Below are 27,819 nucleotides of genomic sequence, written 5' to 3'. Positions count from 1 at the left end.
CTTCTTTATGAGCCCATTTGGGATTTTCTTGGCAAAATTCTGGAGTGGTTTGCCATTTCCTTCTCCAACTCGTTTTGCTGATAAGGAAATGGGGTTAAATGACTTGCCCAGGGTCACACTGCTAGTGTCTGAGGCTGAAATTAAACTCAGGTCTTTCTGACTCCAGGCCTACTGCTCTATCTACTGCATCACCTCGCTGCCCTGCTAAACTAATGTAGGGATTAGATATTTAAAGCCCTGAAAGGGCTGACCCATTTTTCGTTCATCTAGTGAAACTGCTCCCTTTAATTTTGTCAGGGAAAGGTATTTGTATTTCATAATGGGATCATTCAGTATTAACTTCTTGTTAATACTTTAATACTTTGTTACCTTTGCTTTCTACTTTTTGTTTTCTATGCTATCCATCTATAGAGTAGATTTGGGGAACCAAATCCCCCCCTACCTTACAGGGAGATTGATGGACAGATACTTAACACACTACTATTGGCAAACCAGGGCAGCTAGGTGCTACAATGGATAGAACTCTTGGCTTAGAATCATGAAGACTCCTTTTCTCGAGTTCAAATCCGGCCTCAGACACAAACACTCACTAGCTGTGTGACCCTGGGTAAGTCACTTAACCCCAATTGCCTCACTAAAAAAAAGAAAAGAAGGAAAAAAAAAGGAAATGAAGGACAAACATTTATCAAACCAAACTTATCTACCCCAAACATATCTCCCTCCTGAATCTCCTCCTTTCTAGCCACAGCTAGTTAGTGTCAAGTGTCTGAGGTCGGACATTGCTCTGAAGAGAGTAAATCTCCCAGCTGCAAATCTGTCAGAAATGAACTTTGAACAATCCACTTGCCAATTGCCTTTGGACTTCTCCATCAGCCCCCCAGGCTGGGTACCTTCCCCTCCTCCCATCTGGAAAGCCTCCCCAGCCTTTTCAGCCACTCCCTTCAGATTGTAAGCTTCTTGAGACAGAGGCTGTCTTTCTTTTTATTTGCATTGCATCCCCAGCACTGAGCTCAGTGACTGGCATACAGTAGGTACTTAATAAATGTTTATTGACTTTATTATCTTTAAACCAGCGTGGTCTTGTTTATGCCACAACAGAGAGAAGGTTCTCCTTATAGACATAATGCCACCATATCCTTTTCTTCATTCCAGTGGCTATCACTTGGGAGTAGACACTCAGCAGCCCCTCTGGATGGAAGCATTTCTTCACAAGCCACACCAGAATTCACTTCCATTGGAAAATCTCATTGCCATCAGGATGGTTTGGGCCAATCCAGTCCTGGTCAGACCTGCCATGCTAAGGGGGTATTTGTGGTGAGGAAATAGATCCCAACTATGTAGAGGAAGGGAAATTTGCTATATAACCAAAGTGCTGATGGATTTAAGATGGAAGAAGGGGATAGACCAGCCCAGCAGACTCTTCTGGCAAGTCTGTGAGTGGGAGTGAAGAGGTGGGTTGATGCTTGAAGCAATGAACTGGGGGGACGAGGGACTAGAAAATACTGGTCCTACCCCCAGGAAGTCTACAGAGGAGCTGGGGGAAGCAAGAGGTCCAGTTAACACAGAACAGGTGACTGAGAAGTCACCTAGCTGAGTTCCAGATTCAACTTCATCTCTATGACAATCCTGTGAACAACACACATAGGTGATATGGAGCTGTAGTAGCAAGTATGGACCACAGGAATACTTGTGAACATGGTACTCCTTCTGCAAGATGACAGTACTAGCAATTGACTTCTATAGCCCGAGGATGTGTTTCCTGTGTTCTGAGTTCAAATCCTGCCCCAGACAGACACTGTGTGACCCTGGTAATCATTTAACCTCTTTCAACCTGTTTCTTCATCTATAAAGTGGATTATTGTGAAGAGAAAAAGAGATTACTTAAACCTTAAAGGACTATAAGTTAGCTATTATTATTAGCTATTATTGTACTATCATCATCACCATCATCATCATTATTCCTGTGCTTAAGGTGGGGCACACAATGCTGTAGCTGGGACCATAGTAATGGTCTGACTCTGAGGTGGGATGGGATGTCGTAGGTTTTGGCCAGACCCTGCTTCAAAACCTTCCCACCTCTACCCTCACAAACCCTGGTTGCTTACACAGAATCAGGTCAAGGAAGGAATTACCTGTGACAAATAAAATTGTAAAATACAGAGGGACAGAGTTGAGACATACTGTTTCAAGTCACAGATCGTGTCTGGACAACTACCCAAGCGATCCGGGACTTATATGGCATCCAGCATCTGGAAGCAAAGCAGTTTACAGGAAGCCTACTCTTCCATTCTGCCGAAGCATCACCTTTGAGTAGGCGACTGTGGCTAACAGGTGTGAGGGCATGCCTCTGAGAGGAGCAGGAGGGGCTGGAGGGCTCACTGGCCTCCGCTTTCACCTTGTAGCCTTGATTCATTATTGTTCCCATATCCACTGATATCTCAGCAAAGAACAAATAAACACTTGGAGCTGAGCCCGAGAGCTTTCAAGGCGATTCCATTTGTGCTCATGTCTAGGGACGGGACATGTAGATTTCCCACTCTCCAATGCAGGTTGGCATCTTCTCTACAACTTAAGTCTTCAAGAGTGACTTAGAACACTGAAGGGTAATTTGGCCAGGTTTCTGCCAGAGGTGGGATGGAAACCCAAGACATCCTAGCTCTGAGCCCAGCTCTAGCGACACCATCTCTTACCATCTATTACCTTCACCAAGTTCTCTGCCTCTGTTTTCTGGATGACTACACATTCTTTTATTTTTAGGCAATTGGAGTTAAGTGACTTGCCCAGGGCCACACAGCTAGTACGTGTCAAGTGTTTGGTCTGAGGCCAGATTTGAACTCAGGTCCTCCTGACTTCAGGGCTGGTGCTCTATCCACTGCACCACTTAGCTGCCCCTATGACTACACATTCTTAATAGCCATTGCTGCATGGCCTTTACTTATCCTCTTCTTAAATAAATTGTAGCAGATTGGCGGCCCATCATGAGTGTTAGCCTACCAAATCTCATATCTATGGGCTAATTTGCCCTCTTACATTACGAACTCTAGCTCATCCTGCCTGTTACAGAATCTTAGGATTGAAAAGGTTCTCAGAGACCATTTAGTCTAAACTGCACTGGAATAAGTCATTCTTCCAGGCTTTAATAGTAGTGAGTGTTAATAGACAAATACACACAAGAATAAACATACTAATGCACTATACATGCATATGCAAAACAGCTAGAAAAATATGGACCATTGTCCCTGTGAGTTGTTATTCATTCATGTCTGACTCTTCATGACCCAGTTTGAGGTTTTCTTGGCAAAGATGCTAGAGTGGTTTGCTATTTCCTCCTCCAGCTCATTTTACAGATGAGGAAACTGAGGCAAATGGAATTAAGTGACTTTCCCAGGGTCACACAACTAGTAAGTCTGAGGCCATATTTGAAATCAAGTCTTCCTAATTCTAGGCCTACCACTCTATCCACTGGGCCCTCCTGCATTAGTGAGGAGTGGTGAGATACAATTTCTCTAACTTGAAAATTCATGAATTTCAAGAAGATTTGATGGATTCAATAACAGAAAAATATTCATTAGAACAGTTTTAAAAAGCTTGATTTGTAGAATTTATTGGGAATGGACAAATCTATGAGGATAATGCCCAGGACTCCATGGATAAGCGCTCAAAGGATACAAGAGTTCACACAAGAGGGAAATATAACCAAACCTTTGAGAGGCAGCATGATGCAGAGAAGAGAATTCTAGCTACAAAATCAGAGGATCTGGGTTTGAATCCTGCTTGCTCCTGATGTGACCTCTAGCATGTCATTTCAGTTTTCTAAACAGGCTTTTTCATCTTTAAAATGTATGTGTGTGTGTATCAGATAATCCCTAAAGCTCCTTCTGGTTTTAAATCTTTGACCCTTTGGGGAAATGCCCTACATCCTCAAAGAAGAGGAGTAAAAGTAATACATATATAAGGTACCACCTCACCCATTAAATTGGCAAAATATAATAAAAATGATCAAACAGTGTCAGCAGGGGTGTGGGTATTTGTAATCGCACTTGGCCTTATGGACAGCCATCCAGCAATGTGCTCCAAAGAGGCATAAATCTAGTTATTAGATGGAACACACCAATGGAAACAGAGAAGGAAATAAATGGGGATCATCATTTATATAAAACTTAGACTCACAAAAAGTTAAGAGCTGGAAATAAGATGACTTTTTTGCTTGTACACCAGAAACAATAATGTATCAAATAAATATTGGACAGTCACAGTATCAAAATTTAGCAAGTGACAAGTCTAAATAAAGTTCCTTTCACATCATTAGCTTCCCACAGTTAGACTTCAGCATGGATGACATCAGATGTCTGATGAACAATAAATAGTTCTGCAAGGATTTTCCATGATCGTTATATTCTTAAATACCTCTCTCCAGCATGAATTGTCCGATATAGAATATGACATTGCCGAGTTTCCCACACTTGGTACATTGAAAGCACCTTTCTGTTACTTCTGTCCTTTGGTCATTAAGAATTTCCCCTATAGCTGAAGTTTTTCTCATCTTTATTATTACACTTTCTGCCTTGTATGAATTCCATTTAGTAATGAGTTCCAGATGACTGAAGGTTTTCATATCTCCATCACATTCAAAAGCTTCTCCTCATGCCATGAGGCTTGGTTGATAGGAAAGGTTATTTCTGGCCTGGAGAATATTTAGAGGGAGGGAGTAAAACAGTTGTCTTCAAGCACTTGAAGGATTAAACCTGTTCTGCATTGTCTTAGGAGCAATCCAGCCCTCCATCAAAAAGCAATAAAGTGTCTTCTTTGTACACGGAGATACAAAGGCAAAAAGGAATCGGTCCCAAAGGGCTTACATTCTACTGGGGGAGACACATACACATGTAAGCATATGAAACATAACATGATAGCAGTGGGGTGGACTGGGGAAGGGAACAGCAGCTGTAGGAATCTGTAAAGATTCATCTGAGAGGTGACTTTTGAACTGAGCTTTGAAGGAAACTAGAGATCCTAAAAGGCGAGGACAGAATCCATTCCAGGCAGGAAACAGCGTGAAAATGGCAGATGGACTGTTGTGTATGAAGAAGAGCCAAAAGTTTGGTTTAGCTGATGCGCTGAACATATAGAATGGCCGTTATATAAAATAAGCTTGGAAAGGTAAGTTGAGGTCAGTCTGTAAAGGACTTTAAATGATAAACAGGAATTCTTATTCGATCCTAGTGGTAAGAAAGGGCCACTGGGAGTAGAATGATCTAAAGCCTGTGCCTTAGGAATATCACTCTCAGTTGGGTAAAAAACGCAGGTGGTCATGGAAAGAAGTTGTACCTAGTGAAATTTTGGTTTGATGTCCAACCAGTTAGAGCTATCCAAAAGTGGAACGGGCTGCTTCAGGAGGTAGTGAGATATCTCTCATGAGAAGGTCTTTAGTCACCGTCATTTCCCAATGACCATCTTTCCCCCAGTAGAACCTTTGGTAACAAAGAGATTCATTAATCATGTGCGACAGCATGACAGTGCCTGGCACACAGTAGGAACTTAAAATGTTTTCTGATTGACTGATTCACACCTGTCATTGACCCCATTCTAATGAGGAGAGAGGTACATTTCTGCATCAATACTTCAGTTGCCTACTGCACTGAACTGAGTTCTGATATCTTTTAAGGGTTGTTTTCCTTTACATGATGGTGGTCATTGTTCATATTGTTCTTAGGTCTACTTCCTTTAGTCTTCCTAGGTTTATACAAGCTTCTCAATGTTCACCAAATTCTTCATATTCATCACTTCTTATGCCACAATATTCCATTACATCCATAGATCAAAAGTTCAGTCAACAACATTTACTCAGCATTAGTTGCTATGCACTGAGCTAGTTAGTTAATTAGTTGTTGTTCTTCGTTTTCAAGGAACAAAATGACAGCACTATGCTAGAGGTGAGCTAAGCATAAAGGCAAAAACACAATTCCTGTCTATAAGGAGCTCTCACATTATAATATAGGAGACAACATACATGTAACTGTACAAACAAGATAAATATGGCATAAATGAAAGGTAATCTAAGTTATTCCCGACCTGATGGACACCCATTCGTTTCTAGTTTTTTGCTATCACAGAAAAAGCAAGACAGTCTTCCCTCCAGGAGTTTACACTCTAAAGACAACATAGATAGGGCAATAACAGCCAGGGAGGGTGCTGTGTTCTAGGAAGTCACTTGGCCTTTTCTGGAACAGTGGTGTGCAAATGATGAATATTCAGAGTTAGAGGTGGAAAGTGGAAGAGAGGAGAAGAGATGCCCAGAGAACAGTGTGGTGCTGGATTAAGTGAATTCTCACAAACCAGGAGCACAGTGCTCTAGGGTGGAAGCTGGAGTAGACCAAGGCAGTTGGTGGAGTGATTGGCAGTAGCATGGCAGCAGGTGGTCAGGAATTAGCACTGTGGAAAGTTCTCCCACATTTATTGCATTCAAAGGTTACTCTCCATTGTGAATTCTAATGGTTCCCAGGGGGGTAGCTGGTGCTACATGCCTTCCCAGAGTCCTTACATTCAAAGGGTTTCCCTGATGTATGAAGTTGCCACTGCTTTCCCACACTCATTGACATAATACAGTTTCTTTAGTATGAAGTCTCTGATGCCTCCTAAGCAATGAACGTCGCCGGAAGCCTCTCCCACATTCACTACATTCAAAGGGCTTCTCTCCAGTATGAATTAACTTGTGTTCAACAAGATTTGCTTTGTGTTTGAAGGCCTTCTCACACTCATTACATTCAAAGGGCTTCTCTCCAGTATGAAACATCTTATGTAGGGTGACTCCAGTGTGAAGTTTCCGATGCTTTCTAAGTGCTGAGCTTTGCCTGAAGTTTCTTCCACACTCCTTACATTTAAAGGGCTTCTCTCCAGTATGAATTAACTTGTGTTTAGTAAGACTTGCTTTGCAATTGAAGGCCTTCCCACACTCATTACATTCAAAAGGTTTCTCTCCAGTGTGAATTCTCATATGGAGAGTAAGTTTTGATGGGTAGGAGAAAGCCTTCCCACACTCGTTACATTCAAAGGGTTTTTCTCCTATGTGAATTTTCTTATGTTTAGTAAGTCTTCCTTTGTCTATAAAGGCTTTCCCACACTCATTACATTCAAAGGGTTTTTCTCCAGTATGAATTCTCTTATGGAAAATAAGCTTTGATGGGTAGCAGAAAGCTTTCCCACACTCATTACATTCAAAAAGTTTCTCTCTAGTGTGAATTCTCTTATGGAGAGTAAGACTTGATGGGTAGCAGAAGGCTTTTCCACACTCACTACATTCAAAGGGTTTCTCTCCAGTGTGAATTCTCTTGTGTCCGATAAGACTTGATCGGTAACAGAAAGCCTTCCCACACTCATTACATTCAAAGGGTTTCTCTCCTGTGTGGATTTTCTTATGTCCAGTAAGTCTTCCTTTGTCTATAAAGGCTTTCCCACACTCATTACATTTAAAAGGTTTCTCTCCAGTATGAATCCTCTTATGGAGAGTAAGTTTTGATGGGTAGCAGAAGGTCTTCCCACACTCATTGCATTCAAAGGGCTTCTCTCCTATGTGAATTTTCTTATGTTCTGTAAGTCTTCCTTTTTCTATAAAGGCCTTTCCACAATCACTGCATACAAAGGGTTTCTCTTGAGAAAGGATGTTGTCATACCTCCAAAGTGAGGTTTTCCTGAAAAATTTCCCATGTGGTTTTTCTCCAGTGACTGGTCGATGATACTGACCAAGGTCTGAGTGGAAACTGAAGGACTTCTTGCATGTATTATATCTACAATAGCTCTTATTTGAGGAGATTTTATAACATTTAAGGAGACTGGAAAACTGCTTGGAGTTCTTGGCATAGACACCATGTTTACAAATGCTTTTTCCTTTTGAAATTCTCTGTTGTGGAAGGTTTAAACTCAGACTGAAATTTCTCTCAAGTCTATTACCACCATGATTGGTGGTGAGTTTTCTGGATCTTCTCTCCTTGTTTCCCTTCTGCCTTTGTAACCTGATATCACATTCCCAGTCTCCTGTCAACTTGCAATCCCTAGGATTATCCTTTGCAAGTCCTTCCTTAGATGGCTCTCCCATAGAAATGCCTTGTTTTGGAACTGACTCCGTTTTACACATCTCCTGAATGAAAGAATCTGAAGGAAACAAAAAAGTATTAACCTACTATTCTTGGGAGCAGGGGGCAAGGAGAAAAGAAACTATTTGTTACTACTTTCTGGACAGTCTCCTGCATGAAGGGAATTCCTGATCTTGCAAATACAGAGCTAACAATGTTAAAAGTGAAGTGAAGCATAACTTGGGCAGGAGTAAGTTAGGTAGGAATGCTAACAAACTACCACTCTGCCTTAAATAACAGCCTCCAGGACTAACTTGTTAATTGTCATTCGTGGACATTCTCTAAGCTGGCTGTCTTCCTCTAACCCGATAGCATTATATTCCCAGTACTCTGCCCTCCTGGAATCATTGTAATGGGCAAAATATCTAAATTTTCAGAAGGGGGGAGAATGAATTTTACAGACTACAAATGAGATGTCTTAAGCCTGATGCCAATTATTGGCAAAATTCTTGAATTTATCGTCAATCAGACAGTTTATAAGCATGAAACAGTGCTCATAAAGACGCAGAATGGATGCAAGAAGAATAAGTTCTGCAAAGCAAAACTTGTTTCTCTTCATTGATAACATTTTTGACTGGTTAATCAGGGGATGCTGGACAAATCAGGTACTGAGATTTCAACAACATATTTGTTCAGGTCTCTCAAGATAATACTGGTAATAAGACCCATGGCTTTGGATGTTTACCTATAAATACACAAAGCAGTAAGTAATAAGCAAGGTGAAACTGAAGATTTTAACTAAAGGGGATAAATTTGACCAATTAAAGATCACAAAAACTTACTGGGAAGATAGTCATAACCAGATCCTCTCTGGGCCTCACTTTCCTTTTCTGTAAAATGAGATAAGCTTTGAGGTCCTATTAAGCTCTATATCTGTGAAACTATAGACAATGACTATTTGAGGATATGCCTCACTTAAATTAAACAGGATAGATAAAAGAGGAAAGAGAGTGGCAATATATATTAAGAAGATATGCAAACAGAAATGGTGGGAAGCATGGAAGAAATCCCTTAGGTAAAGATCCGTGGAGGCAGAAACAGAAGCAACATTGTCATCAGAGTACACTACCGACCACCTAGAGATAACAATGAAATAGATGAAGACTTTGGGAAACAGATCCGAAGAATGATGCAGAGACAGGCAGGATACGGTGACAGGAGACACCATCATCTGGACATCTTAGATGCTGGAGCCTCCTTTCTCTACTACTAAAAACAGAGAAGCTAATACAATCATTTCTTGATGTGGCTTAGTGATAATTTTGAAAAAATGGAGGAACTAACAAGGGTAATTCTATTCTGGATCTGATTCTCAACAATAAGGAGAAACTTGTTGCTAGGGTGGGAATGACAGGAATCTCAGGGGTAAGCAATTACTCCAATCAAAAGAGAGGAAGAATACCAAAAGTCTGACATGCACACCAGATTTTGGAAAAGCATAATTCAAAGAGTTCAAAGTAAAGATAGGTAGGATCCCTTGATTTGAAATTCTACAAGGGAAAGCAAGCCACGAGGGATGGAAACTATCAAGAATTAAATTCCAAAGGCACAAGAAGTAATTCCAATAAGGAAGTAAAAGGGAAGTTATCTAAAGGGGCTGTTTTGGGTGCCTAGGGAACTCACCAACTAATTAAGATTTTAAAACAACTAGTATAGGAGACAGAACTAAGGGCAGGTAACAAGGAACAAACATAATACCCTGGCATGGTCCAGTGAGAACAGTTCTCAGAATGCTAATGATTGGAATAAACTGTGCTGAAAGGGACAGAAAAGGATGACTCCAAAGGTATTCAAGTCAGGTATGGAAGCACATGCTACTGGAGAAACTGAGGCTGGTGTCTTGCTTCAGCCTGCAAGTTCTTAATAGCTGTGCAGATCAGGTGTCTGCACCAAGTTCAGCAACAATATGGTGAGCCCCCAGAAGGGGCCACCAGGCTGCCTAAGGAGGGGTGAACTGGTCCACGTCTGAAGCTGAGCAGGTCAAGCTCCAGTACCAATAAGTAGTGGGATGGGGCCTGTGAAAAGCCCCTGTACTTTCTGTGTAGACAAGACAGGGAAACCCGGGCTTTAAAATTTTTTAAGTTATATATTGGACAAAAATGAGGAAGATGACAAAAAGAAAATGACCCGTTCTTGGCGTAGATGGGCTGATCACTAATGAGAGGGAAAAGGATCGCTTGTATTCTGCTTGTTTTCTCTGCCACTGAGAAATGGCTCACATTCTCCTGAGAAAGGAAAAAGAGGGAACTGACAGAGCTGAGCTTTATCATGTATCCAAAGGAAACAAGAAACTTACATCGTGAGACATTTCAGCATTTCATGTTGCAGTGCTCATAATAATCTATTTGCAAAAAATGTAAATAAACCAAAACAAAATAACACATGCAAATAATTGTGTGACCATGTTGCAGAGGTTAAAGAAAGAAAGAAATTCTCTGAAAACCAAGAAGCCCCTCCAAATTAAATCCACAAGTACTTCTCTACCCAACTTCAGTGCAATGGTGGACACAGGGGAAGATGGTGAAATCATGTGTAAAAATATGGTTCTAGGTGGTGCGGGGATAGATCACCAGCCCTGGAGTTAGGAGGACTTGAGTTAAAAATCTGGCCTGAGACACTTGACACTTACTAGCTGTGTGACCGTGGGCAAGTCACTTAACCCTAACTGCCTCACAAAATAAAATAAAAAATAAAAATATGGTCCAGGAATAAAGTGTAAAGAAAAAAAGCAGTCTCTGCCCTCAAGGAGTTTATGTTCTATTGGGGAGAAACCACGTAAACCTATGTAAAGTATACTATAAGGGAATAAAGGAAGTAAAGGAGAGATCCATTCACTCAGCAAGTAACTGTTAACTCCCTTCTCTATGCCAGGACCTGAGAACGTGAATATAAAAACAAAAGGTTCCTGTACCTCTAGGAACATTACAGGAGGTAAAGATCACTAATATCTGGGGTCTCTCATTCGACTGTAAGCTCCTTGAGGGCAGGGGCTGTCTTTTGTCTGTTTTTGCATTCCCAGCACTTAGTACTGTGCCCAGTACATAGTAGATGCTTATGTTTATTGACTGACTTTCTAAAGCATCAAGTGAAGCTAAGCCTCAAAAAAAAAAAAAGAGGCTACCAAATAGCAAAGATGAAAAGAATACATTCCAAGTGTACCAGGGGGTGGAAGGGAGAGTCTCTTACAATGTGCTGTAACATAGGCTGGCAAGAGATGATTTAACCTAACACTTCCTATCTTCAAAATCTTCTGTGTAATCCTTAATATCCTAAGGTGACAGTTGTCACACCTCAAGGTCTTCTTTTATAGAATCAGTGAATCCCGATCTTTTCCAACCTCTTGACTTCCCTAAGTTCTCCACATTTCTCAAACAGGTTACAGAACTCATGCGAGGACCTGACCAATGCTAAAAAATAGGGAGCAGATTAACAAGATGACCATATAGCTTGTTCTCATCATTTCTGCTTGCATCAAAAAGGCCTCACTGGCAAGGCTCACTTCTAATCATGCTAATCACTCTAGTATCTACAAGTTCTAGTAGGACCAAATGTTAGGAGTGAAAGAGAAAGAGATTTTTGTCCCAATATGAAGCAAGAACATTCTAATGTTTAGGAGTAGTTTAAAAAGTAAATTAGTTATTTCACAAAATAGGGATGGCTCCAGAACTGAAAGCATTCAAACAGTGCCAGGGTAGCCAATACTATTCAATACTATGCAGATTCTTGTACAGATTGGACTAGACAGGCCCAAGGCTCTAGAGGGCTTTTCAACTTATTTTTTCTAACAATAAATCCTTCTTATTCAACATGGAATCATTCCTGAAAATTATGAGAAAATTAAATTAATCCAGAGATCACATGGATAGGCATAAACCCCAAGGTGGCCAATGATAGAAAGCAAATACTACATACAGCAAAACACTCACAGCAGCACTTCTTGTTATCACCAAAAAAAATGTAAAAAGGGTAGATTCCCACTGCCTGGAGATTGGCTAAACAAATCATATATGGATGAAACAGAGTATTACGATGCCATACAATGATGAATACAGAGAACCGTGGGAAGATTTACATGAATGGATGCAAACTGAAGTAAGCAGAATGAGGAAAACAATATAGAAGATGGCAACAATGTAGACGGAAAGAACATCAGAACCACTGAAACTGAATACTGTAAAATGATAAGAATCAAGGATGGACTTCCTGCCAAGATGGCTATTTGAATGGGAGGCAGATAGCGTAGTTCCCACATACCTACTCCAGCAAAACCCTGAATTTTACACTAGACTGAATAATGATCAAGAAATCTAGTGGAAACACTACAGTAGTCACCGTCTTCCACGCCAGAACTGCACGAGGTCAGCAAGAAACTGGAAGGTAATAAGGGGGTGCTTTAGATTGCCTCTTGGACAACTGAGGAATGGCTAAACAAGTCATGGTATATGGATGTCACAGAAATTATTGCACCTTTAGAAATGACAAAAGAGACAATATCAGAGAATACCAGGTAGTATGAACAGATATAGAGTAGGTAAGTCAAACCAGAAAAATAATCTATACAAAGACAACACTGTGAAGATGTTGCTGACTGCAATCAGTTCATTGACCAGCTGCATCTCCAGAGGATCCATGATGAAACATGTTGCCCACCTCCAGACAGAGAAGTGATAAATACAAGGTGTGGAAAGACACATTTTTGGACATGGACAGCACACAGATTTGTTTTACTTGACTATGTTTAGACATTACAAGGCATTCTTTGTTTCCTTTCGGTTTCCAATTGCGAGAAGGAAAGAAAAGAATTGGTAACAGTGATGCCAAAAAAAAAAAAAGACTACTGAAACACAGACAAGCAGGACAGTTTTGAAAGTAATATAGACTTTATTAAGTACTTTCTGAAAAACAAAAGGTTTGAGATAGAGATTCACAGTTTTATAGAAAAATTCTCTTGTGTTCTGCTTTGTATATGAAAATGATCTTTTGGGGGGAGCATTTAAGTTCAGAATAAAAACAATTTAAATTTGAAAAAAAGCTTATAATTATCTAGCTTGCACATTCTCTTAGAGGCAGTTAAGTGGCTCACTGGATAGGGCCAGGAAGGCCTATGTTCAAATCCCACCTCAGACACTTACTAGATGTATGCCTAGGCAAGTCATTTAACTTGTCTGCCTCAGTTTCTTTAAATGGGGAAAATAATAGCACCTAGCTCTCAGAGTTGTTGTAAGGATCAAAAGAGGTAATACTTCTAAAGTGCTTAGCACAGTACTTAACACACAGTGAGTATTCAATAAATGCTTGTTTTCTTCCTTCCCTCCCTTCTTTGCAAAAATGGGGGATGATGGAAATGGAGCACAGATTACAATGCATGGAATGTGGGAAAACAAGCACATTAACACATAGCTGGATGAGCTATAAATTGGTGTGGTCATTCTGGAAAGCAATTTGGAATTATGCCCCCAGAGTCACCAAGCCATGCATACCCGTTGACGTAAGGAGATCACTTCCGGCCTATAATCCAAGGAGATTGAAGAAACAGGAAATGATCCTGTAAGTACAAAAGTATTTATAGCAGGGTTTTTTGTTTTTTGTTTTTGTTTTTGTAGTGGCAAAGAACTGGAAACCAATGGAGTTCAGCCACTCCCTATAAATGAAAGAATGTCTAAACAAATAACAGCATACAAATGGAATAGAATAAAACATACAAATACATTTTTAAAGAGAAAAACAAATTAAACAAAGAAGTTGGCATAGGTGAACCAGTACTGATCATCATGTCACAAAGTCTGGATCTAAGCTCCAATTTACTAGATGTGTGACCATGATAAATCATTGCACTCAGATTAAGCCTTAATTTCACCATCAAGAAAACGGGGAGAAAGAAGATTCATATTATGGTATTCATGTGGCTGTTGTGAGGAGACTGCTTTACATACCTTAGTCACCATGTAAATATGGATAACTTCTATTAATAAGTACAATAATCAAGTAATTAAAGTGAATTGTAAATGAAATTATTTTAATTAAAATTAAATAGTTTAATAAAATTAATTAATAATAGTTTGATAAAATTAATTGAAATTAATTGATATCATAATTAATAAAGACAGTAGCAATAAACTGGACTAATCCTACATCTTTCCTTCTCACAAAGAAGTACATTTACTTCAGCTACTGGGAGCCTTGCAGTTCAGTACATTTTTTTTTGCCTGTATTGGGACAAGGAAAAGGCTGAGTTTCCAAGGTATTAATAGAAGGAAGTATAGTTGCTAATGCTGCTTTTGGAGCGTAGCTACAGGATCTTTGTCAAGCACTACTACAAAATCAAGGGACAGAGTAGAAAGGATGAGCCCAGAAAACGAGCAGATGTCATTTCAAAGGGGGAGGGGCAAAGCATGGAAAGAAAAAAAATGTAGTATGTATGGGTGGGCATACAAAGCAAGAACAGGGCTGGAGCAGAATTCAGAATGTTGGGAAGAAAAGTATGGAGAGGCAGTCTGAGACAGACTAAGGACCATGAAAGTGAAACAGACTCATTTCGACCAGACACAGTAGACAAAAAGAGGTCACTGTAGATTTCTGAGTAAGGCTCTTGAAGAAAAAATTTTGGAAGGTGCTGAAAACAATTTAAAATTATACTAAAAAGGTCACTAAACTGTTGATACTCTTTTTTTCAAAACCATATAAAAATACACACACACACACACACACACAGATAGATATATATATATATATATATATATTTTTTTTTTTTTTTGGTGAGGCAATTGGGGCTAAATGACTTGCCCAGATTCACACAGCTAGTGAGTGTGATATGTCTGAGGCCAGATTTGAACTCAGGTCCCCTGACTACAGGGCCAGTGCTCTATCCACTGCGTCACTTAGCTACCCCTAACTGTTCATCCTCTTTAATCCTTCCATAGTACTTACTGCAGGGCCTGGCACACAGTACGTGCTTAATAAATGTTTATTGATTGACAGCCCTACTAATATCTCAAGAAGGTCAGAGGGGAAGATCCTGCATAAACAAAATACTCGTGGCAATATTTTTTTTGTAGTAACAAAGAACTGGAAGGAAAGTGGGTTCTTATTTTTTAGAGAACACCTGAACAAACTGCATTATATGAATGTAATGGAATACTATATACTGTAAAAAAATGACAGCTATGAAGAATTCAGAGATATTTCATTATGTCTTCTCTTTCAGAACAAAGCAAGTGGAACCAAAAAACAGTTTCTGAAATTATTATTATTTAGATATCATAATGTAAAGCGAAACAACACTGAGAGAATTCAGAAGTCTGATCCTGCAGTGACCAGCGGTGACTTCCAAGAACTTTAGTGGGGAACCATACTACCCTCCTATTGGTAAACTGATAATGAGCCAGAGGTACAGAAGACAGATGCTTTTCAGATATGACCAATGTGTTGGTTTGTTACATGATAATACTTGTCACAAGGGAAGGTGCTATTGAGCACTGAGGGTAAAGGGAATTCATTGGGACATGACAATGATGCTTAAAAAAGAAAATCTAAATAAAACTTTTTTTAAAGAAAGGAATGCTTGTTTTGTTTTGTTTTTTTCTTTCTGATCTGTCTTCTTTCATAACATGACTAATATGGAAATATGTCTTGCATGACTGCACATGTATAACCTATATCAAATTGCTAATCACCTTGGGAGGAAGGGAAGGGAGGGAAGGAAAAAATTCAGAACACAAAAAAATTTTAAATGAATGTTAAAAGTTATCTTTACATGTAATTGAGAAAACAAAATATTATGAAAAATAAAGAAAAGAGTAGCAAAGGGCTAGACTCAGAGACAGACTTGGGTTTGAATCCTGCCTTAAGCACTTCACTGAGTGACCATGAATAAGTCAATTAACCTGTGTCCACCTCAGTTTTCTCATCTGTAAATTGGGAATAATACTGGCACTTATTTCATAGTACTGTTGTAAAGAAAGAATATTTGTTAAGCACCTTTCAGATCTTAAAGTGCTACATAAATCTCAGCAGCTATTATCATCAGGGAGAATAGCCTGGCAGAGTATTACAGAATCTCTAAACTGAAAGAGATCTTACAGTCCAAATAGTTCAACTCATACCTAATTAAGAATCCCTTTTGCAACATATTCAACAAATGGCTGGGGGCATTTAGGTGTCAAATCAGACAGAGTTCAGGGCCTGGAGTTAGGAACACTCCTCTTCCTGAGTTCAGATCTGGCCTCAGACACTTACTAGCTGTGTGACCCTGGGCAAGTCACTTCACCCTGTTTGCCTCAGTTTCCTCAATTGTAAAATGAGCTGCAGAAGGAATGGTAAGCACTCCAGTATCTCTGCCAAGAAAACCCCAAGTGGGGTCACAAATAGTTGCATACAACTGAACAACAACAACAAATAGTCATCCCATTTTTGCTCTAGGACCTCCGGTGATAAAGAAGTCACTTTCTCCAGAGGGAACCTTTTTCACTTTGGGAGAAGCTCTGTTAAGAACATTTTCCTTACATCAAACCTAAACGTGCCTCAGTTTCCCCACCTTCTTATTTTTGTCCTTTACCAACAAGGAAAAGAAGGTACTGGAAACCAGTTATCATGTCCTGTCTCTCTCAAAATGAATCTGTTTAGTGGTGACTAAACACCCCTTCTTCCTCCATCTGATCTTTCTATGACATGCATGGGAGGCCCTTTACCATTCTAGTCGGCTTCCTCTGGACACGCCCTAGCTTATCAGTGTTCCTCCTAAAATCTGATGCCCAGAACAGAGCACAATACTACACAGAAGAGCCTGAAGGAAGAGATACCACGTTTTTATATAGCTAGCACAGTGCCTGGCACACAGTAGGTGCTTGTTGCATGGATGAATGACTCATCTGAGCATGTAAAATGTTACCTTTTGCTGAGTGGGCAACAAAACTGTGTACAATAGTAGCTAGAGTGGGAACGTGACTTATGACTCCACAAAAAAGAACATAAACTACCTGCAGTAAATGTAAACAGCAGAAGAAGCTCCAACCATCTCATGGGACACTTGCACGGGACCCTGGACCACCCCTGGCTATACGCCTTCGTTGTTCAGTTTCTGTTTCTATATAATACCTGGCCTGATGTGGGATTGGTGTGGGAATCCATCACACCATTCTGTCCTCCTACTGCCAAGGGCTGTGCCTCATGAGTAAATGCCCTTAAACAACCTAATTAATTATAGTAAAATATACATATATTTACTACCAAGCTGGCTTGGGCCCCTCTTTCTTCAGTATCTCAATATTGTCTTGGAGGGTCTATATCCCTATAATTGTCATACTGGGGCAAAACAGATCAGCCCCCCTTACATCTGGTTTTAGAATTGGTGCAGCTGGCAAAATAGTCTGTTCCCTACTAATCTTGTGTCCTTACAAAATGCTGCATGAGAAACATGGAAAAAGCAGCCCATAGAGAAAGACACTCATTCGGAGTAAAGATGGCTGAAATATCCTTTTTCCTAACAACTAATTTATATATATACAACTGGTGGGGACTCTAACACTGAAAGTAGGAAAAACTTGGATTACTAGAACGATTTCTCTGATGACTACTTTGTTTCTCTGTGACTTGGCTGACAAAAATGATGATTTTGATTCCTCACCGTAAGATAGAGGGGGCCATTTCACATGAGACCCTGCTTTGGAGTAGGGTTGGTCAAGGGCAGACCTCCTGCACTGTCACTGGAGGCTTAGAAGAGCTGACTGGTGGGGAAATTTTTGCTGTGTAGAAGATCAAGGTTCTACCTTTCCCTGCTCCTCCATCCACATGTCTTACATGTAGAAATGCCTCAGAGCCTAGGCAAGGGAGTGGACCAGGAAAGGTTGTGCAGATCCCAAGTTTAGGGTTTCTGTTTAGCTGAGAGAGTTCAACATTGCTCTGGCAGAAGAAGAGCCCTAACCAGCAGGAGAGCCGAGAGGCCCCAAAGAGGAACAGTTCTACCCATAAGCAGACTGCAGAGCTGAGAATCCGAAAGAGAAAAAGGACAACGTGGCCCATGGTTCAGAGTCATGAGTTGCTCTGGACACAGGCATCCCTTACTCATACGCAACTACCTCTGATTCTGTAAGTTTGTGCCTACTTGTCCCCACAGTCGCTAAGGGCATCGTTGTGAGAGTGTCGCCCGGGTTTATGGCTGGAAGGTTATGTTTAATTTTCCTGATTTACCTTTCATCTAGTAAATGCTTCTGGTAAAGAATTAACTGTGTCCTCTTGGCTGATTTGTTGAATAGAAAGCACGGTATTGGGGGGCATATTCCCTATAGTTATGTGTAGGAGGAGTCTATTACCCCCATCAGCATTACCCCCTAGGATCCTGAGAGTGAATTTTAACAGCAGGCCTGCCTTCATCTGGGAAAATATTGATTTGCCAGAGGGAGTGCAAGTTGGATGATCTGAGCTAGCTGAATGAAGGAAAAACAGGGGTTTGGTGCCATACCGCATATGGGCTACAAGAAGATGGGGGTTTGGAGAGCGCTGATGCCATAGGAATAGATAATAAGTGAGTTCAGAGGGCATAGCAGGGGATCAAACAAATGGATGCAATAACTAATGAGAAAAGGGGGGTGAATAAGTTTTGTAGCTTGGAAAAATAATAGTCCTTTGGCTAGAAATGAGGAAATTCAGGAGGGAGACATGTTTGCGGTAGACAAGTTTGGTTTGAGAAATGTTTGTCTTTCATTTTCAAAGAGGACCAATGATATCATGGGGTGATGTCTTGACTTGGGAGTGAATTGGATTTAAGTGAGGCAGAGGTGCACAAAGTCATCCACCTCACTTTCTCTTCCAGAGTCATGGAAGTCCAGTGGCAAGACAGAAGTCAAGATGACTAATTATGGCTCAGGATGAAGTGGATAATCTTGGTGTCTTTGATGTCTGACCAAGCTCTAGGTGCCCCACAGCCTCTGCTTCAGTTGCCTTCAGGGCTACTAGAACAAACATCCTGCCGATCCTGAAGGGGAAGTCTTCTCATGCTTGGGGTAGATACCTCTCTAATGGGTGTGAGGCCTCAGGGGTGACCTTTGGGAAATACTGTGTTTGCAGAGAAAGGAAGTCATCCAAATAGACATGCCTTGTAGGCAAACACAAAGAACTAAATGCCAATGAATGAAGTCCAGGCTAAAGATATGAATTTGGGAATCCTGAGTATAGAAGGAATAATAAAAGACTTGAGGATAGATAACTTGTCTGAAGAAGCATAAAGATAAGAACAGAGGGGCAAAGACAGTCACAGAAATGGGCAGAACTTCGGAGTGAAGATTTGGGAGACTGGGAAGCCAATTTTAAAAAGTAAGAATGAAACAATTCAAGAGGTAAGATCAAAAGGACAATGTCTCAAATGGAAAGGAGACAATGTCATGAAGGATAAAAATTTGCCAAATACTATGAAAAGGTTATAGAAGATCATGAGGTCAGAAGACCTGGGTTCAAATCTCAGCTCTTCCACTTACTTTTGGTGTGACTTTGGGGAAAGTCCCTAAGCTAGAAGTCAGAACAGCTGGGTAGGATTCTTGATTCTGGCACTTACTAACCATGTGAGAAAAGGGTCAAGCAAAGGTGTTTCTTTTTCTTTTCTTTTGGAAAACAAACAAAGCAGGTTACACCTATGTATTTGAAAGGAAAAGGAAAGGAGCCTGAGAGGAGGAAGAGATAGAAAACAATACCTTACACAGAGAAGGAATATAATAAATGCTGGTAAATTCAAATGAATGAAAGACTAAAGAAAAGAAGGAAATCAAAGAAGGAAATAACTATGCAAAAGGGAAGGCTGGAGAATGGAGGAAAATGTGGGGAGACATATCGGGAAAGAGTTTTACTAAAGAGAAATATGAGTGTATATTAATGAAGTCACACATTAGAGGTCACACTTGCCTAGTCCCTTCTCCAAAGTCCCCAGGGAAACACTGGGCCAACAGGATCCTCTATAACAGAGGTGTCAGCCCTCAACAATCCCAAGTGTGGCCTGAACCAGATTAAAATGTAATTGAGAAATAGTTAACCAAGTAAGTAAAGATAAAGATAGCATACATCTTAAAGTTGAGTCAATATGTGGTCTGCAGCGATCTTTAGGAAGGGATTGGTGGTCTCCCCTTCTATTTGGGTGACATTGCTGCTCTCCAGTCTCTAGAAGGGACTCTCCCATGACTGAAGAGCGGGGCTGTTTCCTTCAACATCTCTCGTCAGCTTGGCTGCCACTCACTCACCTGAACAAGAGCTTTTTGAGCCCTCTCCCTCTGGCGTCCATGGTACTTCGCCATTCTCCAAATGATGGATCACATCTGGTTGAAAAACAAGGAGGCCTGCTCATGGGGAAAGAAATGGGAAAGGGTTGAGGATTGAGCTGTCTCACCATACAATCCTAGGGTCTTTTCTTCTGCAATAAAAAAAAGTATTTTAGGAAAAGACCAAATGAACTTCTAAGGACCTCTGAGATATGTTCTCAATCGCACTTCACAGAAAGCATGGCAGGAGGGGAGTGGGGGTCAAAGTTGACTTGGCCCCAGAAGAAACATGCTGCTTGACCTGTGAAGAAGATGGGAACTTTCTTATCTTCAGGGTATAAGCACTGGGACATTGCAGAGTAAGCTTTAGCCTGGGGCAAATGGAAAGTGGGGAAAGTGCTGACTCAGGATTGGTAGAATAAAGCTCTAAGTTTCAAATTTAGGAAAGAAAAGACTTGCCACTTGGGGCCAGGAAGCAGAAACATCCTGCCTCTTGACCCCAAAGATCTAGGAATCCCCTGATGTTACCCATAACTGAACATCTTTAAAAATCAAGCCAAGTCTCTTGTAAATGATTCAGATACACCATAGGCTTTAGCAAATAAGAATGGAGACACCCCAATGGACAGAACCTGATTTGCAAGGAGAAGGCTTCCTCACCAAGTAAAGCCAGGTTCCTATAGTTCTCCAGCATCACATCCCTGTACAGGTCCCTCTGGGCAGGGTTCAGCTGCTTCCACTCCTCCTGGGTGAAGTCAACAGCCACATCCTTGAATGTCAATGATTTCTGAAACAAATGCATTTCTTTTCAACCAAAGACCACCCAATATATAGACTGTCAAGGAGAAGTGAAGTTGACAATAGGTACTGGCTCTGGACTTCGTGGTGACGAGTATTTTGAATATTCTACACTAAATATTTACTGAGAACTCATTCACTTTGTGCTTCAGCAACACGTAAAGTTTTACCTGACTGTTCAATTTCACCCTTACAAACCATTTCTCAAAGTGTGCCCCAAGGCAGCCATTACTCCCTACTCAAGCACAAATATAATCAACATTGTTGTTCAGTCAATCACAGTTGAGTCCGAATATTCATAAGCCCATTTGAGGTTTTCTTGGTAAAGATACTGGAGTGGTTTGCCACTCCCTTCTCCAGCTCATTTTACAGATGAGGAAACTGAGGCAAACAAGGTTAAGTGACTTGCCCAGGGTCACACAGCTAGTAAATGTCTGAGACCAGATTTGAACTCAGCGGAGAAGTCTTCCTGACTCCAGACCTGGCACTATGGCACCACCTAGCTGCTGTATAATCAACATACCTCATTTTATTAGAAATTATATTTAATTCTTCTTTACAACATGACTAATGTGAAAATATGTTTAATAGGAATGTATATGTAGAATTTATACCAGATTGCATGTCACCTTGGGGAAGGAGGCGGGGAGGAAAAGGAAGAAAATTTAAAACTCAAAAGCTTATAAAAGTGATTGTTGGAAACTAAAAATTAATTAATTAAAAAAAAAAGAAATCAGAATTTAGAAAACAGCTCTGACATCAACAATCATATTATACACATTAATTTTTAAATGGATCAACAGAGAGAGCCACAATGCTCCATTCCTGGTCACTGAGTTAGGAGCAGAATTCAACAGGAAAAAAGTCATGTATTTAAGGTGGTGGTTTTCTCCAACTCCTGCCACTAATGTGACCCAGATCTCTCACCCAAACCATTGTTTTCCCAAGTCAGACTCCCCCAGCACAGAATTCTCTGGCTGCTAATTACACAAACATCTTAAAGTACCTATACTACATACTATATACAAAGAGCAATGAGACAGATCCTTGATGGGGTAAAAAGATAAAGTGTCATCCCTGCCCTCATATACTTCACCATATATTACATGGAATGACATCTGCACAAATAACTAACATATAAAATGAAACACAAGACGAATACAAGAGAGGTACAAAGCAAATACTTTATAATGTCCAAGGGAGGAAGTGTTGTTGCTAACTAGGGCATGAAGGGAGGGGATCAGTGGGATCAGGGACGGCTTTAGGTCAGAGATAATGAGTGCTTTGCCTCTAACATCTTCATACTTGGATGCAAAGCCAAGGGGATGGAGTAGCTAGAAGTAGTGCAGCTGAGCTACCCTCCACAAAAATCCAAAGAGACTTAGAAAATGCACTAGGCCGAGTTCCAATGGGAAAATGCAAAAAAAGTCACAATGAGTCACTTATCCAGCACCGGTTGGCATAGGGAGAGAGACAGAGTGGTCTAGGGATAGTGGGGGTGGAGTCAGGCCAGGGGTGTCCTGTGCTCAGGACACTCCCGTACCCAGGGACAGGCTGAACATCAGGGAAGAGGAGGACCCAGCTCCGTACCAGGGCACTGAAAAGGGGACAGATGCTAGCTGGGAGCTCTGTCACTCACTATCCAGATCTTATCATGGATCCAGGGAGGACTATGAAGGGGACCTGCACTTAGAGGCGGCATTCCTGGGTTGGGAAGCCCTGGGCAGTGTACAGAGAAGGGCGAAGTTCAGAAGTAAGCAGCACTGGTTTGGCTCAGACCCCAGGAGTGGAGGTCTCAGTTCCCGCACCTAGCTCTGTATGCTGAGGTATTAATAACTAAGACAGAAATCTAAGACCAAAGGGGGACCTACAGTTCTTTCATTCTAAACCAAACAGAGCTTTCCAGCTGGCTGAAGTGGCTGAGTCCAGCCTCAGTCCACTCTTGGTCAGACCCAGACCCAGATCAGGACCTTGTAGAGCTCAGATCAAGGGGCCGCAATCAGTCTTTGCCCCAGATCAGACTACTTTTGGAGTGCTGGAAACTTGCAGGTGCCCAAGTTATCCCTGAGATCCTAGAATAACATGAGATTGAATACCCCAAGAAAGCAACAATTTCTCTCCAGAAATGAGCAGAGCCCAGCCCTGACACCAAATCCAAAGTCAGGAAGCTGTCTGGAAGAATGAGCAAACCAAAGAAGAATCCCACCATAAAAAGCTATTAAGCGAGGAAGCTCAAGGCACAAACACAGAAGAAGAGGATGATTCCAAAACATCTACATCTTGACACAGCTAAGTGATGCAGCAGACGGAGCACTGGGTCCAGAGTCAGGAAAATCTGAGTTAAAATTCAGCCTTGGATATTTACTACCTATGTGACCCTGCACAAGTCATTTAATCTCAGTTTGCCTCAGTTTCCTCAAATGTAAAATGAGGATAACAATAGCATCTACCTCTCAGGGTTATGGTGAGGATAAAAATGAGATATTTGTGAAGCACTTACCACAGTGCCTAGCATATGGTAGTTGCTAAATAAATACTATTGTTATTATTATCACTATTATTACAAGTATAGCCTTGGAGAGAAATAATGTCAGCTAGAACTCCTACAAGAGATGAAAAAAAAGTTTAAAAATATTTTTAGAAATGAGATGAGAGCATTGGAGGGGGAAAAATGGAAAATAAATAAGAGTCATGGAAGAAAGTATTAAAAAGGGAATTAAAAACTTGGCACAGGAGGTATAAAACTTCACCCAAACAACGAACTCCCTAAAAATTAGAATGAACAAAATAGGAGTCAATAACTTCATGAGACAACAAGAGATATTAAAACGAAGTCAAAAGACTGAAGAAATAGAAGAAAATCTAAGAAGAAACTGTATCTTATAGCAAAAACAACTGACCTGGAAAACAGATCTAGAGGAAAAAATTAATAATCATCAGACTGTTTGAATGCCATGACAAAAAAAAAAGAACTTAGACATTTTATTTCAATAAATTTTAAAAGAAAACTACTTGAATCTAATAGAACCAAGGGGCAAAATGGAAAGAGAAAGGAGCCATCTGTCATCTTCTGAAAGAAACTCCAAAATGAAAACTCCCAGGAATATCATAGCCAAAATCCAGGGTTTTCAAGTCAAGGAAAAAATACTGTAAGCAACCAGAAAGAAAGAATTCAAGTGGCCACAGCTTCTCCCCATAATCTTTAAGCCGGGCACTCTATCTACTGCGTTACCTAGTTGCCCTCCCCCTAAATTTATTTAGCACCTATTATGTGCCAAGCACTGGGCATATAAAGACAAAAATCAAATGGTGTTTACCCTAATGGAACTTGTAATCTACTGAGGTGAAACAGTACATATACACGTATGTGTAGATAGATAGATATATATGGAGAAGATGGAGACAGAGATACATAGAACATACTGAGTAAATATGAGGATATTTGTGGGAGGAAAGCACCAAACAATGTGGCTGGCTCCATGCTATGCTCTGAAGGCAGCCAGGGATATGGAAGTGAAGGAGAGCATATTATGGGAAAGGTGGACAATCTGTGCAGAGGCAGAGAGACAAGAGAGACTGTTGAATACAAAGAATATTAAGTAGGCAAGTGATTGACCATAGAAGGCATGAGGAAAAGCAATATTCAAAGGAGGTGGTGAGAGATAGAGATAATAATGCTTGTAAAAAAAAAATAAATAAATGAGAACATTTTAAAAAGCACTGGTCATCCCAAACTCCAGAATGCCATGTTATCGATGGAATTCTAGTTTGCATACTATGTGAACTAGGTCGCTCTGACATCCCACTGAATATAAGAAATTCTGGGCTTCTTTCTATGAGGACATTAGGTCAAGAGAGAGGGCTTCCTTTAAAGATACTGGAAAAGTCCTGGAAAGAAATTCATTCTCAAGTGCATCGTCCTGTATTAAATAAAGGAGTTAGATTGCCGAACTCGTTTGAGTTCTGAGGACCTGTAAGATTTCTGAACTCCAACTCATTCACAGTCTTCTGAGGAGAGTAATCTATGCTCAGGTCCCTGAATAAGACATAGTTAACCAGGAAAGTCCAAGAGCAAAGAAAAGAAATACATCCGTCCTTGAGGAAAGACAGCATTTCAGGAGGGAGGGAAGAAACCATATCTCACCTGGCCCCTGGCCTTCCGAAACACAGAAGTCATTGCCTCCTCCTCTTCTATTCACCTTTCTTAATGAAGGGCCGAATCATGCCAACGTAGAGCTACGGGATGAGAAAGAAATCGTGAGGAACAATCACGGAAAGACTTCAGGTGACTTGGGACCAGTAAGGATGCCAAAGGGCTTAGCCATGCTCAAAGCCAACTAAGAAATGTGTTGGAACCTTGTGCACGGGAGTGCGAACACACGTACTTTAAAGCAGAAGGAAACAAAGAGAAAAATAACTGGAGGAGAAACAGTCCACCCAAGAGAAAGGGGGAACCTGTGACTCCCAGTCAAAAGCCCAAGCGTGGCATGGTTGGTGTGGAAAAAATAACAATAACGCATTTATGTGGCTGTTTAAAGATTGCAGAGACTTGACATCTGTTAACGCATTTCATCCCTGCAACATCCCCGCCGAGGGAGGTGCTACTATTATCTTCATTTGCTGATTGGCCCAGGGTCACACAGCTACTAAGCGTCCAAGAAAAAGGCTGGGAGAGGGTCGGTGACTGGCCCAGGGTCACACTGCTACTAAGCGTCCAAGAAGGGCTTTGAACGCCAGCTCGCAGATGCCGAAGGCTGTTGCTCCACGCCCGGAGCCTCCAGCTCTCTTGATGTAGACTTAAGGTGGGGCTCACACGGGCACCTCCATCTAGCGCCTGCCGGGTCACGTCCAGGCCGCTCACCTGTGCTCCAGGCCCACCAGGTTTGGGGGAACGGCCCAGAGAAGAGGGGTGTCCGCGGTACTGGAGCCCCAAGGAAGCCCCCACCTCCAGTGCAGTGAGGCAGGAGTGCGCAGGCGCCAGGAAGGGGATGGAGAGGAGGAAACGCGCACATTCACCCGTGGGGAAGTGGGGAGGGGGCGCAAGAGGTGCCGTGGCAACCCCGCCAGACCGTTACAGCCCCTCCCCCCTCTCATGCACGCAGACGTAGCTCAGACCCCAGGCCTATCGCAGTACATCAACACATCTAGGCCTGCCCCTGAGGCCCACATAAGGAGCAGGGACCCCTGAGAGCGCCCTCACTCACCTGTTCCACCACCTACTTCAAGCATAGCGAAACTCCCACTGCACCAAGCTGCGGAACTACGACTCCCAGAATCCTTCGAGCGCTCAAGGGCCGTGAGCGGCGCAGGCAGATTCCAAGGTCCTTCTGGGAAATGGAGTCTGGCTACCCATCTGGAAGGCTTGGGGAAACCGGAGTCCAGAGGTTTCTTCTGAGCAGGCGCACTGCCCAGTGGATTAGGTAATCGACGGAGGAGTCTCTGGCTGAGGAGTGGTGCGTCTTGAACCCTGTCTACTACGGCCGGCATTTGGATCTTTCCCGCACATACTTGGACGTGAGAGTAGAGCCGCTTCCCCCCCTTCCTGCAGTTTGTGTTGTATCTCTTTTTTTCTAAGACAGTTTCATGAATTTGCGGAATGAATGAAAAAACATTAAGTGCTTAGCTCTAAGGATAGAAGATAGGGACCTCTTGAATGAAGAACCCCCTTTACCAGGGTAGGTCAACTTGTAATCATGGGGAGTGGCCTAGAGACCAGAAAGGTTGTAACTAATCAATGGGGATACAAACCCAAAAGCAAGACAGTACCTGACTCCAGAGAGCTTACATTCTAATAGGAGGAAAGAGGCAACACGAAGGGGAGGAGTGTCTAGGGGAGGGGTATTTTAACTTGGAAAATCAGGGATAGTTGCTTGTCCTTCGCTCTCGACCAGGAACAATGACATTGGGAAGGGGATGTCTTGAGTTGCAAATGAATTGGATTTAAGCGAGGCAGGGCCATGCAAAGTGAGGCACTAGCCTCACTCTCTCCTTCAGAACTATTTGGGACCAGTGGCAAGACAGAGATCGGGACGACTGGGGAAAGGGATAGTGAGGGGAGTCTGAAAAGACTGACACACCTTTTCCAGTAACAATAGCAGTTCTGATTTGCTTGTGGTTTCAGAGCTGGAAACAGAAAAAGAAGGTGCTAGAGGGCGCTCCTAGAGGCTATCAGATGGTGAGAAGATGATGGGAACTAGCCTAACTCTAGCAGAGTGCTGCACTTAAGTTTTCATAAAGATGGGGGCTATTGCACATCTTAGGCTCCTTTGATGATTGATGTGCAGGCTACTTTTATTGAACCAATTTCTCTCTCTCTCTCTCTCTCTCTCTCTCTCTCTCTCTCTCTCTCTCTCTCTCTCTCTCTCTCTCTCTCTCTTTCTCTCTCTTTCTTTCTCTTTCTCCCCCCCCCCCGGAATGATTCTCTGGGGAAGAATCTATCAGGAAAGGAAGGTTATATAAATTAAAAAGATATTAATAAATATGGGGGGGAAGAAAGGTCAGCAGAGTTAGGTTAGTTTTGTTTTGTGTGCTCCTATACCTCTCAGTCAGTCCCAGTGCCTGGACTGTTTTTGCCCACAGGCATAGCATGGCATTCATTTTGTGCTCTTTTGGTGACCCTTGCCTGTAGCCTCTGTAGGGCTTTATTAGAACCAGAG

At 41.6% G+C, this 27,819-nt stretch overlaps 1 protein-coding gene across 1 annotated transcript in view; it reads right to left on the bottom strand.

Moving 5' to 3' along the window:
• LOC110219997 (uncharacterized) overlaps positions 1 to 26,442 on the bottom strand; it is a 51,828-nt gene extending 25,386 nt beyond the window's left edge. Inside the window, 5 exon segments of the mRNA XM_021003837.2 lie at positions 6,592 to 8,145; positions 20,348 to 20,443; positions 21,026 to 21,152; positions 25,308 to 25,399; positions 26,368 to 26,442. Of these exon segments, the coding sequence (XP_020859496.2) occupies positions 6,592 to 8,145; positions 20,348 to 20,443; positions 21,026 to 21,152; positions 25,308 to 25,340 (1,810 nt within the window). The 5' untranslated portion in view covers positions 25,341 to 25,399; positions 26,368 to 26,442.
• Positions 26,443 to 27,819: the final 1,377 nt, after the last annotated feature.

This window comes from Phascolarctos cinereus, unplaced genomic scaffold (genome assembly GCF_003287225.1).
Source record: "Phascolarctos cinereus isolate Bilbo 61053 unplaced genomic scaffold, phaCin_HiC Scaffold_726;HRSCAF=1367, whole genome shotgun sequence".
In the NCBI taxonomy this organism is placed as follows: domain Eukaryota; kingdom Metazoa; phylum Chordata; class Mammalia; order Diprotodontia; family Phascolarctidae; genus Phascolarctos; species Phascolarctos cinereus.
Note: the sequence above shows the minus strand (reverse complement) of the source record. Positions and strands in the feature narration are given on the sequence as shown.